The sequence below is a fragment of the Enhydra lutris genome, unplaced genomic scaffold, assembly GCF_002288905.1.
Source record: "Enhydra lutris kenyoni isolate GAN:26980312 unplaced genomic scaffold, ASM228890v2 scaffoldscaffold38, whole genome shotgun sequence".
In the NCBI taxonomy this organism is placed as follows: Eukaryota; Metazoa; Chordata; class Mammalia; order Carnivora; family Mustelidae; genus Enhydra; species Enhydra lutris.
Window position 1 is genome coordinate 11,130,225 of NW_019154122.1, and position 19,327 is coordinate 11,149,551.

General features: G+C 49.9%; 1 protein-coding gene across 1 annotated transcript in view; it reads right to left on the reverse strand.

The window, feature by feature from the left end:
• LOC111154847 (TNF receptor superfamily member 8) overlaps positions 1–19,108 on the reverse strand; it is a 48,843-nt gene extending 29,735 nt beyond the window's left edge. Inside the window, exons 1-3 of the mRNA XM_022514775.1 lie at positions 19,062–19,108; positions 10,854–10,970; positions 2,526–2,678 (exon numbers count right to left, since the gene is read on the reverse strand). Of these exons, the coding sequence (XP_022370483.1) occupies positions 2,526–2,613 (88 nt within the window). The 5' untranslated portion in view covers positions 2,614–2,678; positions 10,854–10,970; positions 19,062–19,108. The remainder of the gene's footprint in view (positions 1–2,525; positions 2,679–10,853; positions 10,971–19,061) is intronic.
• Positions 19,109–19,327: the final 219 nt, after the last annotated feature.

A 19,327-nucleotide genomic window follows, 5' to 3' on the forward strand; every position in this document is an offset into this window, starting at 1 on the left:
GCCTCTGTCTTCAGCTCAGGTCATGATCCCAGGGTCCTAGTATCGAGTCCCGCATTAGGCTCTCTGCTCCTCGGGGAGCCTGCTTCCCCTTCTCTCTCTCTGTCTGCCTGCCTCTCTGCCTACTTGTGATCTCTCTCTCTCTGTGTGTGTCAAATAAATAAATAAATAAATAAAATCTTTAAAAAGTAATAATAATTAATGAAGGGGCGCCTAGGTGACTCAGTCATTAAGCGTCTACCTTCGGCTCAGGTCATGACCCCGGGGTCCTGGGATGGAGTCCCACATTGGGCTCCCTGCTCTGCAGGAGGCCGGCTTCTCCCTCTTCCACTCCCCCTGCTTGTGTTCCCTCTCTCGCTGTGTCTCTCTGTCTAATAAATAAATAAATAAAATATAATAAATAAATAAATAAATAAATAAATAATGAGACGTTTTACATTTTTGTCTACTAAGTGTTTGAAATCCAGTGAATGTTCTGTCCTGACAGCCCATCTCACCCCAATGGGCCACATTTTAAATGCTCTCTGGCTGCATGTGGCCAGTGGGACCGCTAGAGGCAGCACAGTCCAGGGCAGCAGAGAGAGGCCTCTGGCCCCAGCATGTGGCAGTCGCAGAACACCACAGAAAGGGCCTCCCTGGCAGGAGCGGGTCCACAGACCTGGCTGGAGCAACAGAACTCCAGGTACTTTTCCCAGATATGCAAGAGTTTCTGAGCTGGAAAGCCCCCCAAGGCCTTCTACTGACAGCTTCACATTTTCCCGATTGGAGACTGAAGCCCAGGATGGGGTGGGAACACATCCCCCAGGTGCAAATCTAACAGTACTCCAGGTGTCTGATGCCCAGCCCCTAGCATCTTCCACTCCGGCCCCTGGCCTGGCTTGCGGCCCTAGATGACCAGGAGCACAATGGGCATGGTCTTGGCCTTCACGGAGCTACGGCTCAGGGAGGGAGGCCAGCACTGATCAAACCAAGACAGACACAAATGTTCATATCCACGTTTGCGAAGGATGCTGTGTGATAAGAGATCAAACGCAGACGTGACCTGTGACAAGTCATAGGAGGCCTCCTGACAAAGTGATGTGTGGACAGAGAGCTCAAGGCTGAGGAGCTGACTGAGTGGACAGGAGGGAAGGGTGTCCCAGGCAGAAGGAACCACATGCCCAAAGGCCTGGTAAGGGGGGAAGCACCACGCAGCCATAGAATTGAAAGAGAGCAGACCAAGTTGAGCCAAGGAAAGAGGGAGGCTGGCGCTGAGTCTGAGGCTGGAGGAAGGACGACGACATGGTGCAGGGCCGGGTACAGACTGTGTCCTGGAGACGGCCTGTGGGAATATGCAGTGGGTGCCCTTTTCCCTAGTCCTCCGACTAAAGACAGCTAAACACCATGGGTACGTGTCTAAACAAAGACAACTCTGGACAGCGGAGAGAAGGCCTTGGAACCCAAGGAATGACACAGTGGTGAATCCCCTGGGTTTTCTCTCTGTTCATCTATCCCAGACATGGAGCCAAATAAGCCAGCAGCCCAGAAATGCCAAACAGCACAGACTTTAGAAAAGAAGTCCCTCCAAAAACCAGTTCTCCTCTGCCAAAGGATCATGGCATTGTCATTAGAGTAATGAGGAGATACTAAAGTGTTTTTTTCACAGGTGTGTGTTTGTGTGTGTGACAGAGAGAACCAGATTTGGTTTTGCAAGGGTGGCTCCGCCTGTGTGCCACGGGCAAGGAATGACAGGAGGAACTGGGTGTGGGGAATGGGAGACAGAATTAGGTGGACAAATGCTATGGGACTGGCTGTGGGGTGTGAGGGAAGGAAAGGAAGGAAGGACAGTGGGGGAGAAGGTGGTAAGGATGGGTGGAAAGGACCAGGTTAGAAGTGGGAGTATCATGGGCGTGGTGCTGGCACCTTTCTCCCCAGTGGGCATGGCTCCCTCTGATTCCATCCTGCCGCTTCCCCAGCCTGGGGCTATGGTCCACCCACTCCCCAAACCTCCCTTCTGAAAGGTGTCCTCAGTACCACCCACACAGCATTTGTGCCCCTTACCTCCTTTCTGGCCATGAGCCTCCTTGTACCGTCAGAAAATTAGAAGCCCAGAGAGGGTAAGGAATTTGCCTGAGCTCACACAGCAAATTGAAAAAGAAATCCAAGTGTCTCAGTAGCTCTAACTCCCAATGCCTCAATGGTGAATTGGCAAAACCAGCCCTAATCCTCTGGGGAACTCCCAGGATAGAGTTTGCTTCTTGTTTACGAGGCATCAGAGAACTTCTGCCCCAAACCTCAAACCAACACAAGACTTCAGTCCAGCAGGCCTGTGCTTCTGGCCACCAGAGTCTCACTGAGCCCAGGACACAAAGTGCAGGGAAGTGGGGAAGGGAGCTCTGCAGTAGCTGGTGTCCCTACAGGATCTCCAAAGGAGGCAGCGGTCTGTCCAACAGGAAGAAGGAAGTGGGAGGTCATAGGTCATTTGGAGATCTGGGGCGGGTGCAGCTGGGCCCAGATCTTGGTGCCAGGCTGCGGGTGAGGATACTTACCCTGGAACCTGACGACCTCCCCTGGTGGGCAGACGGAGTGCGGCCTACAGCGGGCACAGGATTTGGTGGCTGATGTGTAACAGAACATGCCAGGCCGACACTCACAGACGCGGGAGGAATTCCCTGAGCATGGAATCTTCTCCACGAGATCGTCTAAGGGACACAAAGAAGAGTCACAGAGGACAGAGAAAGGACAGGGGAAGAGAGCCAGAGAACCCTCATGGCCAATGCCCCTTTGGCACAAGACAGAAGATGCCGCTGTGGCCTCCCTTTGGGCAGGGAGCTGGCACGCTCAGCCCTTCTTTCCAGAATGTTCCTGCAACAAGGGCAAGAAGCCAGGCAGGGCCAATGGGGCAGAATCCACTTCCCCACCCAGATCCCCAGATGTCATTATAATCGTATTAAAAAGAAATTAATGGCCCCATTTTAAAATGGGCAAAAAAATAAAAATAAAAAATAAAAAGACATGGAGGAACCCTTCAATGCATATCACTACATGAAAGAAGTCAGTCTGAGAAACCTACGTGCTGTGTGATTCCAGCTCTGTGGCATTCTGGAAAAGACCAAACCATCGAGACACTAAAAAGATCAGTGGTTGCCGTGGGTCTGGGAGGAGGGTCCTAAACCTAACATTCATGTCAGTATTGCTCGTAATTGCCAAAAAGTAGAAACAACCCAAATGTCCACCAATCGATTGTTCAGCCATAAAAAGGAATGACCCTGTTACAGAATGGATGAACCTTGAAAACACTGCAAAGTGAAAGAAGCCAGTCACTAAAAGCTGTATTATTAATGACTTTGAAATGCCCAAACTAGGCAAATCCACACAGACAAAATGTAGACTAGTGACTATAAGGGAGTGGAACAGGAAGAGAATGGGAAGGACAGGGGCTTCTTTTGCGGGAGGTGGAAATTTTCTGAAGTCAGATAGTGGTGGTGGGTTGCACATTGTGAATACAATAGAACCACTGTACTGCACATTTAAAATGGAGAATCTTAGGAGCACCTGGCTGGCTGAGTCGGTACACCTCGCCACTCTTGATCTCAGGGTCGCGAGTTCAAGCCCCACGTTGGGCATAGAGCTTACATGCAAGAACAAATAATTTAATTTAATTTTTAAAATAAATAAAATGGTGAATTTTATCTCAAGAGAAAAAAAGAAATCACTGGTATAAGTAATTGGCAAATGCAAATATCCGTGGAAAGCAACACAGGGCATCCTTGGCCAACCGGAAACGGTGAAGGCTTCCTGAAACATGGAAGCAGGTGGGACTGCGTGGAAGAAGGAGACCGAAAACTGCAGCCCAAAATATACCCAAGAGAGTTATTCTGGGAGAGCCTCTGGGCTAGGGCACTCCAGTCTCTGAGTGGGTACAGGGCAGGGGCAGGCCCCAGGGAAGACGAGGGGGAATACAGCAGGAGCACCCAGCTGGGTCAGTCTCCCCACGCTTCTCATCCACTTATGCCACAGGTCCAGAAGCCAAGCATCTCCCCCAGGAGACTCTTGGGTGAGGTGAGCACAATAGTGCCCCAGGGCTGGTCCTATGTGGGAGGAAGGGACCCTGCAGAAGATTAGCCACTAAACAACACACGCCCACATCCCAGTGACCAGATACAGTGTGCAGAAGGGTCACCCGTGGGAGAGAAAAAGAGTTCCAAACTCAAAAAGAACTAACTCTCGAAAGAGCAGATAAAAGAAAAAACAAAAAACAAAAACTCAGAACAAACCATTGGAATCACTACAATTAATATCCTCAGGAATTTGCAGCTACACAACAGAACCCCCAGGAGCTCAAGGAAGAAAGGAAGGACTTCGAAGCCATAAAAAGGGATCCTCGGGCACAGAATGCTGTAGTCACCAATTCATTTCCTGCGGGCTCACGCAAAGACTACATTTCCCAGCCCCCTTTGGAGTTGGATTTGGGTCACGTGACAAGATTCTAGCAAATGAGATGTGAACAAAAATGTAGGCGCTTCTCCCAGGCCTGGCCCCTAAAACCATCTGTGGGGGGGCTTTCTCATCTCTCTCTCTTCCTCACTGTAGTGGCCCCGGAGCAGTACTCTTGCCTGCACCCCGGAAGCAGTACTGAGGAGAGAATAAAATCCTGAGAATTCTAGAAAATCTAAAAGAGTGGTAGACTGAGGACAAACAGTAGATATCCCTGGAAAATTCAAGGAAAAAAAACACAGAGGCCTGGGCAAAGGTGGGAAAGGTGCTGGACTTGCGAACTTTCAGGAAGGCAGGCCCAGGGGAAATGAACAGAGGCCCCGGGAGTGGGGTACACTTCTTTTCGGGCAGCAGGAGCTCCAGATATGCCCCTGATGGAAGAGAAGGCAGATCCCCTCCCCAGCAAGGACGGACCCGTCTCTGGCTGCACTCTGCCTCCCACCCAGGCCCTCGGGTTCCTAAAATCGGTTTCAAAAGTAACACTCAGGATTCCTTCAAAAATTAAACAGGATGACCACACGATCCAACAATTCCACTGCTAAGAATATACCCCAAAAGCACTGAAAACAGAGACCTGAACAGATTATTTGCCGACGTGTGTATTCAACAGCAAAATTCACAACAGCTAAAAAGTAAAAGCATCCCAAGTCTTCACCAACATGAATGGATGAACAAAATGTGGTCGATCCATCCAATGGTGTATTAGCCTGACACCTGCTGCAGGGTCTTGAAGACATGAGGCTCAGTGAAATAAGGCAGTCACAAAAGATAAATATTTTAGGATGCTACTTATATGAACTTCCTAGAGTGGTCAAATTTACAGAGACAGTGATTAGAACGGTAACTGCCAAAGGCTGGGGGTACCATGCTAGGGAGCTAGTGTTCAGTGGGGACAGAGTTACAGTTGGGGCAAATGAACAGGGGCTGGAGCTGGGAAATGGTGAGAGTGTTGCCCCAAAAAATGTGAATGCACTTGATGCCCCCCTCCCCACAGTACACTTAAAACGGTTACAATGATCGGACACTTAGGTGACTCAGTTGGTTAAGCATCCGACGTGGCTTCCGCTCAGGTCATGATTTGGTTAAGTCATGATCCTGGGGTCCTGGGATTGAGTCCCATGTTGGACTCCCTGCTCCATGGGAAGCCCGCTTCTCCTTCTCTGTCTCTCATGAATAAATAAAATATTTTTTTTAAAATGGTTACAATGATCAATTTTCTGTTATGTACATTTTACTACAGTGTTTTTGAAAAGTAACACTCAGCCCCCAGCTGAAGGTCTAAGCTGAAAAGACAAACCAGAGCCCAGGGAGGTAGGGCAGGTGTAAAGAAGTTACACCACAATGAGCTGCTGCCCCTGCTAAGCTGAAGCAAAAAAAAAGAGAAGAGAGCACTGCAAACACACTGCAGTAGTAAAGAAGGAAGGGAGAGAGAAGGGAAGACCAGAAAAGAAAGAGAAAGATCTAAAAGAGATAGAAATACATTTTGGAAAGACCAAGAACCCAGACTAAAACAGAAGCAATCCCAAGAGTGCTTCACACTGTAAAAGGAGTTAATAAGGGGGCACCTGAGTGGCTCAGTGGGTTAAAGCCTCTACCTTCAGTTCAGGTCATGATCCCAGGGTCCTGGGATCGAGCCCCGCATCACGTTCTCTGCTTGGCAGGGAGCCTGCTTCCTCCTCTCTCTCTGCCTGCCTCTCTGCCTACTTGTGATCTCTGAGTGTCAAATAAATAAATAAAATCTTTAAAAAAAAACCAAAAACACCTACCTCAACCTTCATTTAAAAAAAAAAAAAAAAAAGAAGTTAATAAGAATATAAATTCAGCCTGGGTGGTTCACTCAGTCAAGCATCTGCCTTCGGCTCAGGTCATAATCCCAGGGTCCGGGGACTGAGTCCCACATCGGGCTCCTTGCTCAACAGGCAGCCTGCTTCCCTCTCTGTCTGCCACTCCCCTTGCTTGTGCTCTCTCTCTCTCAGACAAATAAATAAATAAAATCTTAAAAAAAAAAAGAATATAAATTCAGCAAAGGAAAAGCTCAAAGAAAAGAGGATCTTTTAAAAAGCATGAGATGAGGGGTGCCTGGGTGGCTCAGTGGGTTAAGCCTTTGCCTTCTGCTCAAATCATGATCTCAGGATCCTGGGATCAAGTCCCGAATCGGGCTCTCTGCTCAGCGGGGAGCCTGCTTCCCTCTCTCTCTCTGCCTCCCTCTCTGCCCACTTGTGATCTCAAATAAATAAATAAAATCTTTTAAAAAAAATCATGAGATGAGAAGTTAGACTAGAGAGCTAAAGTAAGCAAACTGAGATGCAAAGCATCACCAATAAATTCAATGAATACATTACAAGTGCCCTGGGAGTCCTGGTGACACCTGGGAGGCAAGCAGCGGAAGAGATCAGAAAGAAGACGGAGTTCGTGGCATGGAAAAAGCAGTGAAAAAATACCAGTGAATGCAAGATAAAAAGGTGAAAGAACATAGGGAGAGGGGCGCCTGAGTGGCTCAGGCAGTTAAATGTCTGCCTTCAGCTCAGGTCATGACCTTGAGATCCTGGGATAGAGTCCCACATCATCATCATCATCATCACCAGCATCCTTGGGCTCCCTGATCAGAGGGGAGCCTGTTTCTACTTCTCCCTCTACCCCTCTCCCTCTGCCCTTCTCCCCTGCTCAAGCTCACTCTCTCTGTCTCTCTCTCTCTAATAAATAAGTAAAATCATAAAAGAAGAAGAAGATGACGACGACGATGGCAGGGAAGAAAGGAAAACACAATCAAACTTATGGATAAGAGGCAACCATAAAACTGATACTGAGATATATATTTAACAGAAACAGAAATCCAAGCCAATTTCCCAGAAATGAAGAAGAACTAAATCTGCAGATAAAAAAGACATTCCAGGGACACCTGGCTGCCTCAGTCAGTGGAACATGAGACTCTCGGTCTTGGGGTCGTGGGTTCAAGCCCCATGTTGGGTACAGAGATTACTTAAATAACTAAAAACTTGAAAAGGGAGAGACAGAGAGAAGGCCTTCCAGGTACTAGGAAGAATTCTTTCCAAACAATTAATATCAAGGCATATTCTTGTAAATTTTTGAGCCCTGAGGATAAGGATAGTGTTATGCTTGCAGTCTCCTACAAAGGGGAAAAACGAAGACAGATAGCAGACCACTCCACAGCAATATTCAGCAAAGAAGACAACACACCAATGCCTACAAAGTCCTAAAGAAAATTTCCAGGAATAATGATATACAAAGTTGTCATTCGGGCATAAAGGCAAGAAACATTCTCAAATATGAAAGAATCCCCTGAAGGATGCGCAAAGATGAGTCTTTCATCAAAAATCCACAGGTCAGTGAAATCCAACAAACCAAGCAATAAATCAAAATGAAAAATTCAGAAACAGAGAAGTTGTCGTCAATGTACTCCTAGTGCACAACGAATAAACTTAAATAGCAAAGTAACGCTAACAGGCCAGGGGACTGAGTCTTATTTTAAAGAATATAAACATCATAGGCAATAACAAAGTAAAAAGGAAAAAAAAAAGTAAGTCAGTAATAAAGGTCAGGAAGAGGTCACGGAAGCAGTAAGCTAATTACTTCATTTTTCATTACAGGAAGCCGACCTGCTCTATCCCATCCAAAAACTGAAACAAGCAGAACCTGATTTTACCACAAGAGACAGTCCCTCCTTTAATGATTTCCAACTGCTTCTTGATTTTCATAATCTCTTCTTCATTTTAGAGGGGTTTATTTTTAGAAACTGTTCTCTTGTGATTGTTATATTTTCATTTTCGTCTCTTCCTCCTCTGATACATTTGAATAAAATCAAATATAATCACTTGAACATCATAAACAGTAAGAGCCCATCCTCTTAAAAATCCCTTTTCTCAGGGTGCCTGGGTGGCTCAGTCGGTTGAGTGGCTGCCTTCAGTACAGGTCATGATCTTGGGTCCTGGGATGGAGACCCATCTTGAGCTCCCTGCTCAGTGGGGGGTCTGCTACTCCCTCCCCCTCTGCCCATCCCTACCTCTCACGTGTGTATGTATGTATGTTGTATGTGTGTGCTCTCTCTCTCTCTCGCAAATAAATAAATAAGATCTTTTTTTAAAAATCCCTTTTCTCGGGGCGCCTGGGTGGCTCAGTGGGTTAAAGCCTCTGCCTTCGGCTCAGGTCATGGTCCCAGGGTCCTGGGATCCAGCCCCACGTCGGGCTCTCTGCTCAGCGGGGAGCCTGCTTCCTCCTCTCTCTCTGCCTGTCTCTCTACCTACTTGTGATCTCTATCTGTCAAATGAATAAATTAAAAAAAAATCCCTTTTCTCTATGTATGTATAGGCTGTCTGGCTGCAAACCTTCCCATTCTTCTTCCCTCTATATAGAGATACACAGAAGCGTCAGTCAGACACCCAAGGAAGGGGAAGGAGAAGGAGCAGAGCTGGCTTTCTTCCTCACACTTCTGTATTGCTTGAAAGTTTTATAATGAATGCCTATAACTTTCATTTAATACAATGCAGTCATTAATTTTAAACGTAAAGATATGCCAGAGAAATACTAGTGTAGACAAAAAAGAATGGCAATATTGATATCAAACAAAAATGGAATTAAGGAAAATACATGGTAAGGACCAAAGAGGTATATTTCATGCTGATGAAAGGTCCAACCCACCAAGAAAGCACAGTATTCATGAACATTGTACCTAAAAATATAGCTTTGATATATAGAGAGCAAAAATAAATAGAACACAATGAAAATCTGGTAAAAAAGAAGCATAGGGGAGATGGATTTTATACATTTAACTCAGACATCAACCATTTGGAAGGTGACAAAAATAGATAAGAATGAAAAAAAAAAAAGAATGCATATTATTTCAGGGGACCTACCTGGCTCAGTCAATAGAGCATGTGACTCTTGATCTCAATGTCATGAGTTAAAGCCCCACACTGGGTGTGGAGACTCCTTGAATAAACTATTTTTTTTAAAGATTTTAATTATTTATTTGACAGAGAGAGCACAAGCAGGCAGAGTGGCAGGCAGAGGGAGAGGGAGAAGCAGACTCCCTGCTGAGCAGAGAACCTGATGTGGGGCTCGATCCCAGAACCCTGGGATCATGACCTGAGCCGAAGGCAGCTGCTTAACTGACTGAGCCACCCAGGTGCCCCACCTTGAATAAACTTAAAAAATTATTTTAAAAGAACACATATTTAAAAAAAAAAAAAGAACACATCTTATTTAAACAACACAATTAACAAGCCTGATCTAATAGGTATATAGAGAATTTTGTACCTAACCAACAGAACATCCATTTTTTTTCCCAAACACACTAAACATGCTTTTAAAATATGTACATTTGGGGTGCCTGGGTGGCTCAGTGGGTTAAGCCTCTGCCTTCGGCTCAGGTCCTGATTTTGGGGGTCCTGGGATCGAGCCCCACATAGGGCTCTCTGCTCAGCGGGGAGTCTGCTTCCTACCCCCTCTCTCTGCCTGCCTCTCTGCCTACTTGTGATCTGTCAAATAAATAAATAGAATCTTTAAAAAAATAAAATAAGGTAAAATGAAATGTGAACGTTTATTAGGGTACAAGAAATCTCCACAAATTTCCCAGTCCCACACCACAAAAAACCCACACAAAACAAAACACCAGAGAGCACATAAACCACAACCATAATAAATTAACAATGAAAGTGCTATGGGAAGCTTTCTCCTGGAAGCACTTGTGGTCTTAGGTGAATAACAGTTCTGGGTGTCAGACAGCTCAAACTCCTGATCTGCCCCTTACCAGACTTTTCTAACTTTGGAAAGGCCCTTAACCTCCCTAAACCTGGGTTTCTTCACTGTAAAGCAGAGATAAGAAAAGAATTTTCCCCAGGGGCCTGGCTGGCTCAGTCTGTAGAACATGAGACTCTTCATCTCAGGGTCATAGGTTGGAGCCCCAACCTATGCATAGAGACTACATTAAAAAAGTAGCGGGGGGGATCTCCTAGAGGTCGTAGTCCGTCTAAAAACAGATGCAAGAGTGCCTGGGTGGCTCAGTTGGTAAAGCGACTGCCTTCAGCTCAGGTCATGATATTGGAATCTTGGGAACCAGTCCCACATCCCACTCCCAGCTCCATGGGGAGTCTGCTTCTCCCTCTGTCCTCCCCTCTCATGCTCTCTCACTCTGTCTCTCTCTTTCTCAAATAAATAAATAAAATCTTAAAAAAAAAAAACGGATGCAAAACATCATGGCTGATATCAATTCACAAATACAGAGGGGTAAACTGAGGCACCAGGGGGCCAACTCAGAGTCCAGCCGGGCACCAAATGTGGTTGCTCCCCACCTTCTCTGCCTACAACCCAGAGGGCTCCCTCTCCCCGGAAGCTGCCCCTGCGGGGGAGAACAGGGCCCTTACCTCCAGAACAGGTCACGCAGGCCTTGCAGCGGCCGTCCCTGTCCAGGTAGTAGTCGGGAGCACACTGCTTCCTGCAGTCGGATGACCCCTGTGCGCACGGCTGCTGCGAGGTGTGCCCTGGGGAAGGAAGCAGAGAAGCTCCAGGGCGAGCCGCCTTGGCGAAGACCTCACCTCCCTAGACTTTACCTCTCGTCCCTGAAGCCCTTCCCAGCTCCACCCTTCAACCCACCAAACATGGTCGTCCAGCTCTCGGGTTCTACGTGGACGCATTGCGGGGGAGAGGGCAGACCTCGCCTAAGCTCAGCGAGCAGGCGGGCGAAGCAGCCCGGCTTGGGTGGAAGAGCTGGGCCCGGGGGTTCCCACTGCGTGGCTTGGGCCAGTTCCAGTGACTCATGGGCACCATGAGATTAGCAGGATCCCCCGTTCGGGCTGTTGAACGGGGTAAAGGGATGGTGAAAATAAGCAGGTGTGCTTGGCGCACAGCAAGCTCCAGAGGGCACCGGCGGCGGTCATTCGGGCAGGAGCCCTGCTTCCCTGCAGGAACTGGGGAGCCCGGAGTCCCTAGACCCTGCGGAGCCTCAGCCAGCCTGACTGAGATGCGCGCAGATCAGCCAGCAGCCCCCGAGTCCCATTACACACGGACGGGAGGTGCACGGCGTCGACACCGACTCCATGCGGCAAAACGGTAGAGCGCCTTCGCCTGCCCCCCCAGCTCTGGGTCCAGTGACAGTCCTAGCCGGGATGCCTACCACCCACAGCTTGAGCCCGTATGGGCACGTGAGCCAGATAAGCCAATCAGAATACCTCATCCTTCAGGGTGGGCACATGACCCCAAATAGGCCAATCAGAATACCTCGTCCTTCAGGGTGGGCACATGACCCAGACAAGCCAATCAGTATACATCCTCCTCACCACTCTGCTTCAGAGACACGTGAGCCCTGTCCGCCAGGGAGCCTCATCTCTGAGAGTTTCACAAAAGCTACCAGTGAAGACCGCTTCTCTTTATGGTTGGATTCCTGGGGCAAAGGGCAGTTGAAGTCCCCAGCTGCCGGGTCGTGGCAGGCGCAGCGTGGCCACAGCCTGCCTGAGAAGGAGGTGATTTAGACGCAAGCAGAGTCCAGGACGGAGAGAAATGGACCCCTAAGAGCGTCCAACCTGGACTGATGGCGTCCCCGTCTTCTCTGTGTTCAAGCCAGATCTTTCTCTACCCTCACTCTGTTCGGACGAAAGTAAGTTAGGCTGAACCATAGGTCCTCAACATTCCTTGTGCCGCCTAGTCATTCTGGGGAAGCGGAGGACCCCGCTGGGAATCGTGTTTCTAAAGTGCATAAAGTACAGTACATGGGATGACCCAGAAACCTAGCTGTGTGAGAGCACCGTTAACAAAGCATTAAATTATTTAAGTGATGGGGCACTTGGGTGACTCAGGGGGGTGAGCCTCTGCCTTCAGCTCAGGTCATGATCTCAGGGTCCTGGGATCGAGCCCCGCATCAGGCTCCCTGCTCAGCAGGGAGCCTGCTTCCTCTCCCCTCCCCCGCCTGCCTCTCTGCCTGCTTGTGATCTCTCTCTCTGTGTCAAATAAATAAAATCTTAAAATAATAATTTATGTGATGGCGATATCTGTGATTCTTTGTAAACTCATTACATAAAAATCTAATGAATATCATTGTTTCAACATAGCCGATGAGCATGAATAATGTTCCGTGATATCCGTGGCAACTGTGGTATCACTGCAAGGTATCAGGAGAATATCTGACTTATACTGCGGGGAAAGCTGCAGACACTACAAGAACGTTACTGTGCTTTGTTGTCTTAATCCACAAGGGAAGGAAGCATCAGAGGCTGATGAAAAGGAGTGAACTCATTCAGGTCTAGGCCCCCCTGAAATCTACCCATGGACAACTTGGGAGTCCCTGGACCTCAAGGTAAGCCCCTGCTTAGAAAAATATGTGAGAACCTCTCAGAAATACAAGCTTGATGGCTGGCATCCTCTAGCTCAGAAAATTTCTGTAGCTCCCCAGTGGTCTTTCAGAGAGGTAAATGTGACCCCATCACCTCTTGCCTAAAACTTTCAAAGCCATCTCATGGCTCCCCGGATAGAGCCCTAGGTCCTTACCGTGGTTAAGGAGGTTCTGCCCACCTACAACTCCCTTACTGTCTAATCTTAAGCCACACTGGAATCTCATGTCCCCCAAAGGGGTCATGCTCCCTTCTGCCCCCAGGGCCTTTGCACAAGCTGGCCCTTTGCCACAAATGTGCCTCTCCCATTTCCCCTGGTAAACCCTTGCTCAGCCTTCACATCATTGTCAGGGTGTCACTCTGCCAGCAACTTGGTCAAGACCCCTGTTATAAACTGTCAGAGATCCACGTACCTTGCCCTCCTATGCCTAAGTCTGCTGTAATCTTTTTTTTTTTTTAAAGATTTTTTATTTATTTATTTGACAGAGAGAGATCACAAGCAGGCAGAGAGGCAGGCAGAGAGAGAGGAGGAAGCAGGCTCCCTGCTGAGCAGAGAGCCCGATGCGGGGCTCGATCCCAGGACCCTGAGATCATGACCTGAGCCGAAGGCAGCAGCTTAACCCACTGAGCCACCCAGGCGCCCCAAGTCTGCTGTAATCTAATCTAGATGTGTAATCACACTTATTTGTGGGATACATTGTCTTAGTATCTGAATTCCTCCCATGACTGTGAGCTCCTCAAGGTTGAATCTTTGCCTTTCTGCCCCCCAGTGGTTCCCCTCTCACAGGGCCTGATGCATAGATCTGATCGATACGTGCTCTGACCACCTAATCAATATGGACCCACCCTCTCATTCTCAGGCCTCCCTCTGGCTCTGATTCCTGCTTTGGCATTACTGTATATGGCTCCCTTCATGGGCTCTAAGCTGCAGCCACCACTAGGTACCTTGGTCTTTTCTCTGGCACCCCTCCTATGTCCTGGAATGTTGTAATGGGTTGAATTATGTCCCCTGAAAGAGACACGCTGAAACCCTAACTCCTGGTATCTCAGAATGTGATCTTATTTGAAGACAGGATCCGTACAGAGGTAATTAAATTAAAATGCAGTCATTGGGGTGGGCCCTAATCCAAGATGATAAAAAGGGGGGAAATCTGGATACAAGACACATGTGCACTTGGGAACACAGCCAGATGAAGACTGGACTCATGCTGCCACCAGCCAAGGAACTACCAGAAGCTGGGAGACAGGCAAGAACCTTCCCCAGAGGCTTCAGAGGGAGCATGGCCGGGCCAGCACATTGATCTTGGACTTCTAGCCTCTGGAACCATTAGATAACCCATTTCTGTTGTGTCCATCTATCAGTTCATGGTACTTTGTTGATGGCAGCCCTAGGGAATGAATACAAATGTTCTTCGCCCAGGCTGACGAATCTATCCATCTCCATTTCTACCCACTGGGGATCCCTCTGAAGCCAACCAGCTCAGGGTAAAACACCATCCCCTGGTGGAATTTTCCTTATCTTCTGACCCCATCCAGTACCCCTCTCTAGATCCCTTTAAAATCACCTCTCAGCGCCAGGGGTTGTTTGGGGCGAACTCTAGAAATGCCCCCTGCTCCAGAAAATGTATTCAAGAATTCAAGTGACTCACTTCCTGGTGGGATTCTATTTTCACTCAACTCAACATTTATTGACCATCACCTCTGTGCCAGCCACTGAACTTAGAAAGTGGAGAAGGTGAGATCCCTACTCCCATAGAGCTTATCCTCGAGCCTAGAGGAGGAGAGGCAAGCAAGTACAGAAAGAAATTGGCAAGTCAGTTTCCAGTGTGTGAACAAACTTGGAAGAAAATAAAGCAGGAACCAGAAGAGAAGGCAGAGGAAGAGGCAGGAGAGCTCCAGAGAGAGGGATCAGGGAGGCCTTCCTGAGTCCCCGAGGACCGAAAGAGGCAGCTGCACAGAGGGTGTGGGAAGATCGCTCCAGGCAGAAGGAACCAACTGTGCAAAGGCCCTGGGCACAGAACAGGACATGCCAAGAACAGAAAGTCCATGGGGGCTGGAGCAGACGGAGCCAAAGAATTATGAGCCCTGGTTCATTTCTATTTTCTTCTTTGCCCATTTTCCACACAGATTTTCTGCACTGAATCACTTTCAAAATCAGAAACAAAAACGGCGGAGAAAGGCTCAGGGCCTGCAGAGGCTGTGCTAGAATGGGTCCCTCTGTAGTGATCTGTCTCCAGCCACTCCCCCTCCATCTCAGGGTGCTTTGCTGACTCCAGATGTTCTCAAAGTTTGTGCTAACATTCCCGCACCCCCTCTCACCTCTGGCGCAGCATCAGGCAACCAGGCCCCCAGCTGCTTTGGCCAAAGAAACTCACACTGAGAACTGCTCTGCGCTTGGTCCGGCTTCCAGCCCCTCCTCCGCTCCCCCTACATACCCTGGGCTCCGCCTTCTGCCAAATGGAGCCCTCCCAATTCTCCAGCGGTCCATCCTGCTCCCCTAGAGGCCTTTGTGTATTCTGTGCCTCTGCCCTGAGCACGCCCCCTCCCCACCTTGGCCCGGCCAACCCCTGCTCATTCCCAGGACTCCTTTTCCTCAAGGAAGACCCCTCAGTCAGGTCACATGCCCTGGGAGTGTGTTCCCATGGCTGCAAGCAGCACCACCCCAAATTCTAACAGCCTGGGGCAATAGACACATTTTGGAAGGGCTTCCTAGCCCACAGGCTGCCCTTCTTGGAGAATTGTCCTCTCCCTCAAGCAGTGGCCCAGGGCCAGGGGGAACCAGAGCAGAGATGGACATCTGTACCATTGGATGCTTTCTTCTTGGGCTTTGGAATTGGAACTGGAAGATGTTGGTCATGTGTCCCTCTTGGTGAACGAGGGAGAACAGACTGGGAAGGGAACTGTGGGCCTTCCAAGCTTGACCAAGGGCCGGAAGGCCAAGGAGGCTTCCTCCTCCTCCTTCCTGCTCATAGCCCTTGGAGAATCCCCTCTGCTCCTGGGACATGATGGGGTACACTCACACAGCCCCAAGCAAGCCATGCTCTCTGTATAACATGGGACCTGGTTTCACGATGTCCCCCCACGCCCACAAGAGGCAGGCTTCACACATCTGCAGGATCCCCTCCTCCCACTCTGGGCACTAAGGAGAAGGTGATCCAGGAAGGAAGGGGCAGAATAGGAGGGGGTTTGTAGCCCCCACAGGGGCTCCTTGCTGACATGCTCTGTCTTGGGGGTCAGCACCAGCTAAGGGGAAAGAGCTCAGGTTTCTGAGTTAGCCACACTCAAACTTTCTGAGATAGCCAGTAGGGGCTCCAATAAGGCCCCCGCAGGCTACTTACTAGCATATGACCGTGGGAAAATCTCTGAACCAAGTCCAAGTTTCCTCTCTGGGTTTCCTTTCAGGATTCAGTAAGCTAATGCAGGTGAAGGGCTGGCGTTGTGGCCAGCACAAAGCATGCTCCATCGGCAATAATTGTTGTCCTTGTTATGAAACAGTGAGTGAGCTCCCCGTCACTGAGGGTTTGTAAGCAGAGGACTGGGGAGCAGCTGTCAAGGATGCTACAAAGGGCATCAGAGGCTGGGTGAGAGGAGAGACTCATTGACATCAAAACTTCTCAGTCTCAAAGGTCTCCCAGTTTCCTTCCTCCAGCAACCCACCTCCGGCCAACACTGCCACACAGCTCAGCTGAGCCTGATTGCACAGGAGGCAAAATGTCAGAAATTTCCCCCAGAGACCGAGGAAGGGGTTTTTGTGGGTTTTTCTCTTTTCCTCTTGCTTGCCGGAAGCACCAGGTCAATAAAACTCCAGCAAAATGCCCCGCCCACCACACCAGCAAGAGGCGCCCAGCCACCCCCGGTCACAGGGCCACAGAGAGAGAACGTGGGGGGACGGCAGCCCTCTCTTCCCAAGTCACAGCATTGAAGTGGAGGGCACTGGGGACGCAGATGTCACTCTGTCTCTGCCCACTACACCCTGTGGGGACCGTGCCAGGCAGGGGTGAAGGAAGCCGGAGGGAGTGGGAAGGAAGTGTCTGTCTTTCTTCCTGCAGCTGGAATTATGGGTCCCGTGGAAAGTCACAGAGCCCTGCGCTGCAGTTGTCCTGACTGCTGTTGTCCCGGGGAGAAGCAGCGTGCCCCCTGCCACACGGCCCTGGGCTGGTGAGGGAAGGCTTCCTGGAGGAGGCAGTACCGGGACTGCAGGAGGTGGTGGCGGTGGGAGAGGGCATCCCAGGGCAGACAGGCAAGTCAAAGGCCCAGAGACTTGAAAGCACAGAAGAAAGGCCAAGGGGAAAAAGGTGGAAAAGCTGACAAGTGACCTCATGATTAGTCGAAGCAATAAAGGGTTGTTGGATGGGTGGGCAGAAGAGCACACGGAAGTGGGACGGGAGGAGTGGGTGGGTGGATGGCGCCGCATGGGAGTGGGATGGTGCTGTGGCCCAACTGTGCCCCCCTCCAATCCACATGCTGAAGCCCTAACCCCCAGTGTGACTTTATTTGGAGACAGGGTCTTCAGGAGGTAATTAAGGACAAATGCGGTCATGAGAGTGGAGCTCTGATCCGACAGGATTGGTGGTCCTTACAAGAGAAAAAGGAAAATGTATCTCTTTTCTTGCTTTCTCTCCCTCTTTCTTCCCCACTCCTCTCTCTCCTTCAGCTGTGACAAGGGAGCTGTCTGCAAGCCAAGGAGAGGAGACTTTACAGCAGAAGCCCTGCTGGAAACTTGATCTTGGACTTTCTGGCTTCCAGAATGGTCTGGAAACAAATGTCCATTGTGAACGTGCCCCACCCCCACACCCCACGCCCACTCCCCATCTGTGGTGTTTTGTTATGGCAGCAAGAGCAGCCTGAGCTAGATGGGGGCATGAGTAGGGGACGGGTGGCAGAAGGAATGGGGAGGGGGTGAAGGACATAGGACGGGGGAGGGGTGGGCAGGTAAGAGAGTGGGTGAAGGGTTAGGCGGGGAATGGGCAGGCTTATGGGGAGTTGGTGGGGGGCTGGCCAGTCAGGCACAGGAGTCCCAGGCACTAAGGGAAACACAGGCCCCCACCTCATATGTACCTCAAAACCCACACTAACCCATAAAATAAAGGTGAGAAAATCCAATAAAGTTCTACTCTTTTCCCTACCATGACAACTTTGAAACATTTTTGGAAATAGAAAATATCCAATTCTTTTCCAAAATCTTGTTCTGGGTCCTTGCGGGGTGGGGGGTGCTGAGCTTGGGCTCGGTCCACCCTTGCGGTGGAGCAGAAAGGCTGTAGGTCTAGGGACAGACTGGGGTTCCCGTCCGGCTCAGGCCACTTGCCCTGGATGATTTTGTGCACCATGGCCGGGAGCCACCCTCCAGACAGCAAAGCTGGCAGGCTGAGAGGATGGGTAGGTGAGCTCCTACCTATCCCGAAAGTCACCCCCTACTTCCAGTGGCCTCCTGTCCTCCAAGCACGAGGCAGTCCTCACGCCCTCCACAGCCAGAATTAGCATCTTTCCCACTCAAGTCTGCACCCAAGATCAGAGACCATAGTTCAGCTCTAGCTTGTGTCCCACCCAGCCAAGGCCACTGGAAATGCCTTGGGAATTTTGGTAACAACCACAAGGATGACACTGGCTCACCACCCCGTTCTGGCCGCTCGCCTCTTCGGGCCAGAGCTGCCCCAGTCCGGTGAGCGTGGGCAAGCTGATAATCTACTCAGAGCCAGTCATGGTGCTGGCGCGGGGTGAGCCTCCCAGGAATGGGTGCGAGCAGGGAGCCTGGTTCCAGAGAGATTTAGGGTTCCGCTGGCCCAGAGATAAATGCGCATTCCGGGCTGGAAAAGATGAGGACCGCAAAAGGCTTCCAAACTCAGAAATGAGGGGCAGTCTGGGGGTGTTGAGAGCCCAGGTTCCAGGGTCACAGAACCCTGGGTTCCACACCTCCCGCCCGCCAGCTCCCCCATTTCCCAGCTCTGTGACCTTGGGCCAGCTACCTAAGCTTACAGCACCCTCGACAGCCTCGTCTACAAAATGGGATTAATAAAGGATACTGAGGAGCTCGTGCAATGCTTCTGAGGCTCTCAGACCGGCGTGCATATGGTAAGGGTTCATAAGGGGTCAGCCAGGAACTAAGAGCAAAAGCTTCAGAAATCTAGACCCAACGTGACGATGACAACTTGGGCTTTCCTCTTGCCCATTCACCAATCACCCCGGAGTTTTATACCTTGAGGACAAAAATCCTCCCCCCCACCCCGGTCCCTCCTCAGCACCCCCACTCACCCTCGGGGCAGCGGTAACAGCACCTCCCAGTAGTCTGGTCGTAGGAGTGGTTGGGGCCTTCCTTGCAGGCGTTCCTCTGAACTCCATCCTGAGGATGGGATACATTGGTGAGACCAGGCTGGTCCCAGACACACATCCCTCCTGCCCTTCGGATCCCAGGAGGCCGGGTCTCCACTCACTGTCAGCACCGGGCCTGAGACAGAGCCTCAAGTTTTAGAAGAGAATCAGGACAGGAACACCTGATCTCACACCTGCCTCCGACCCGC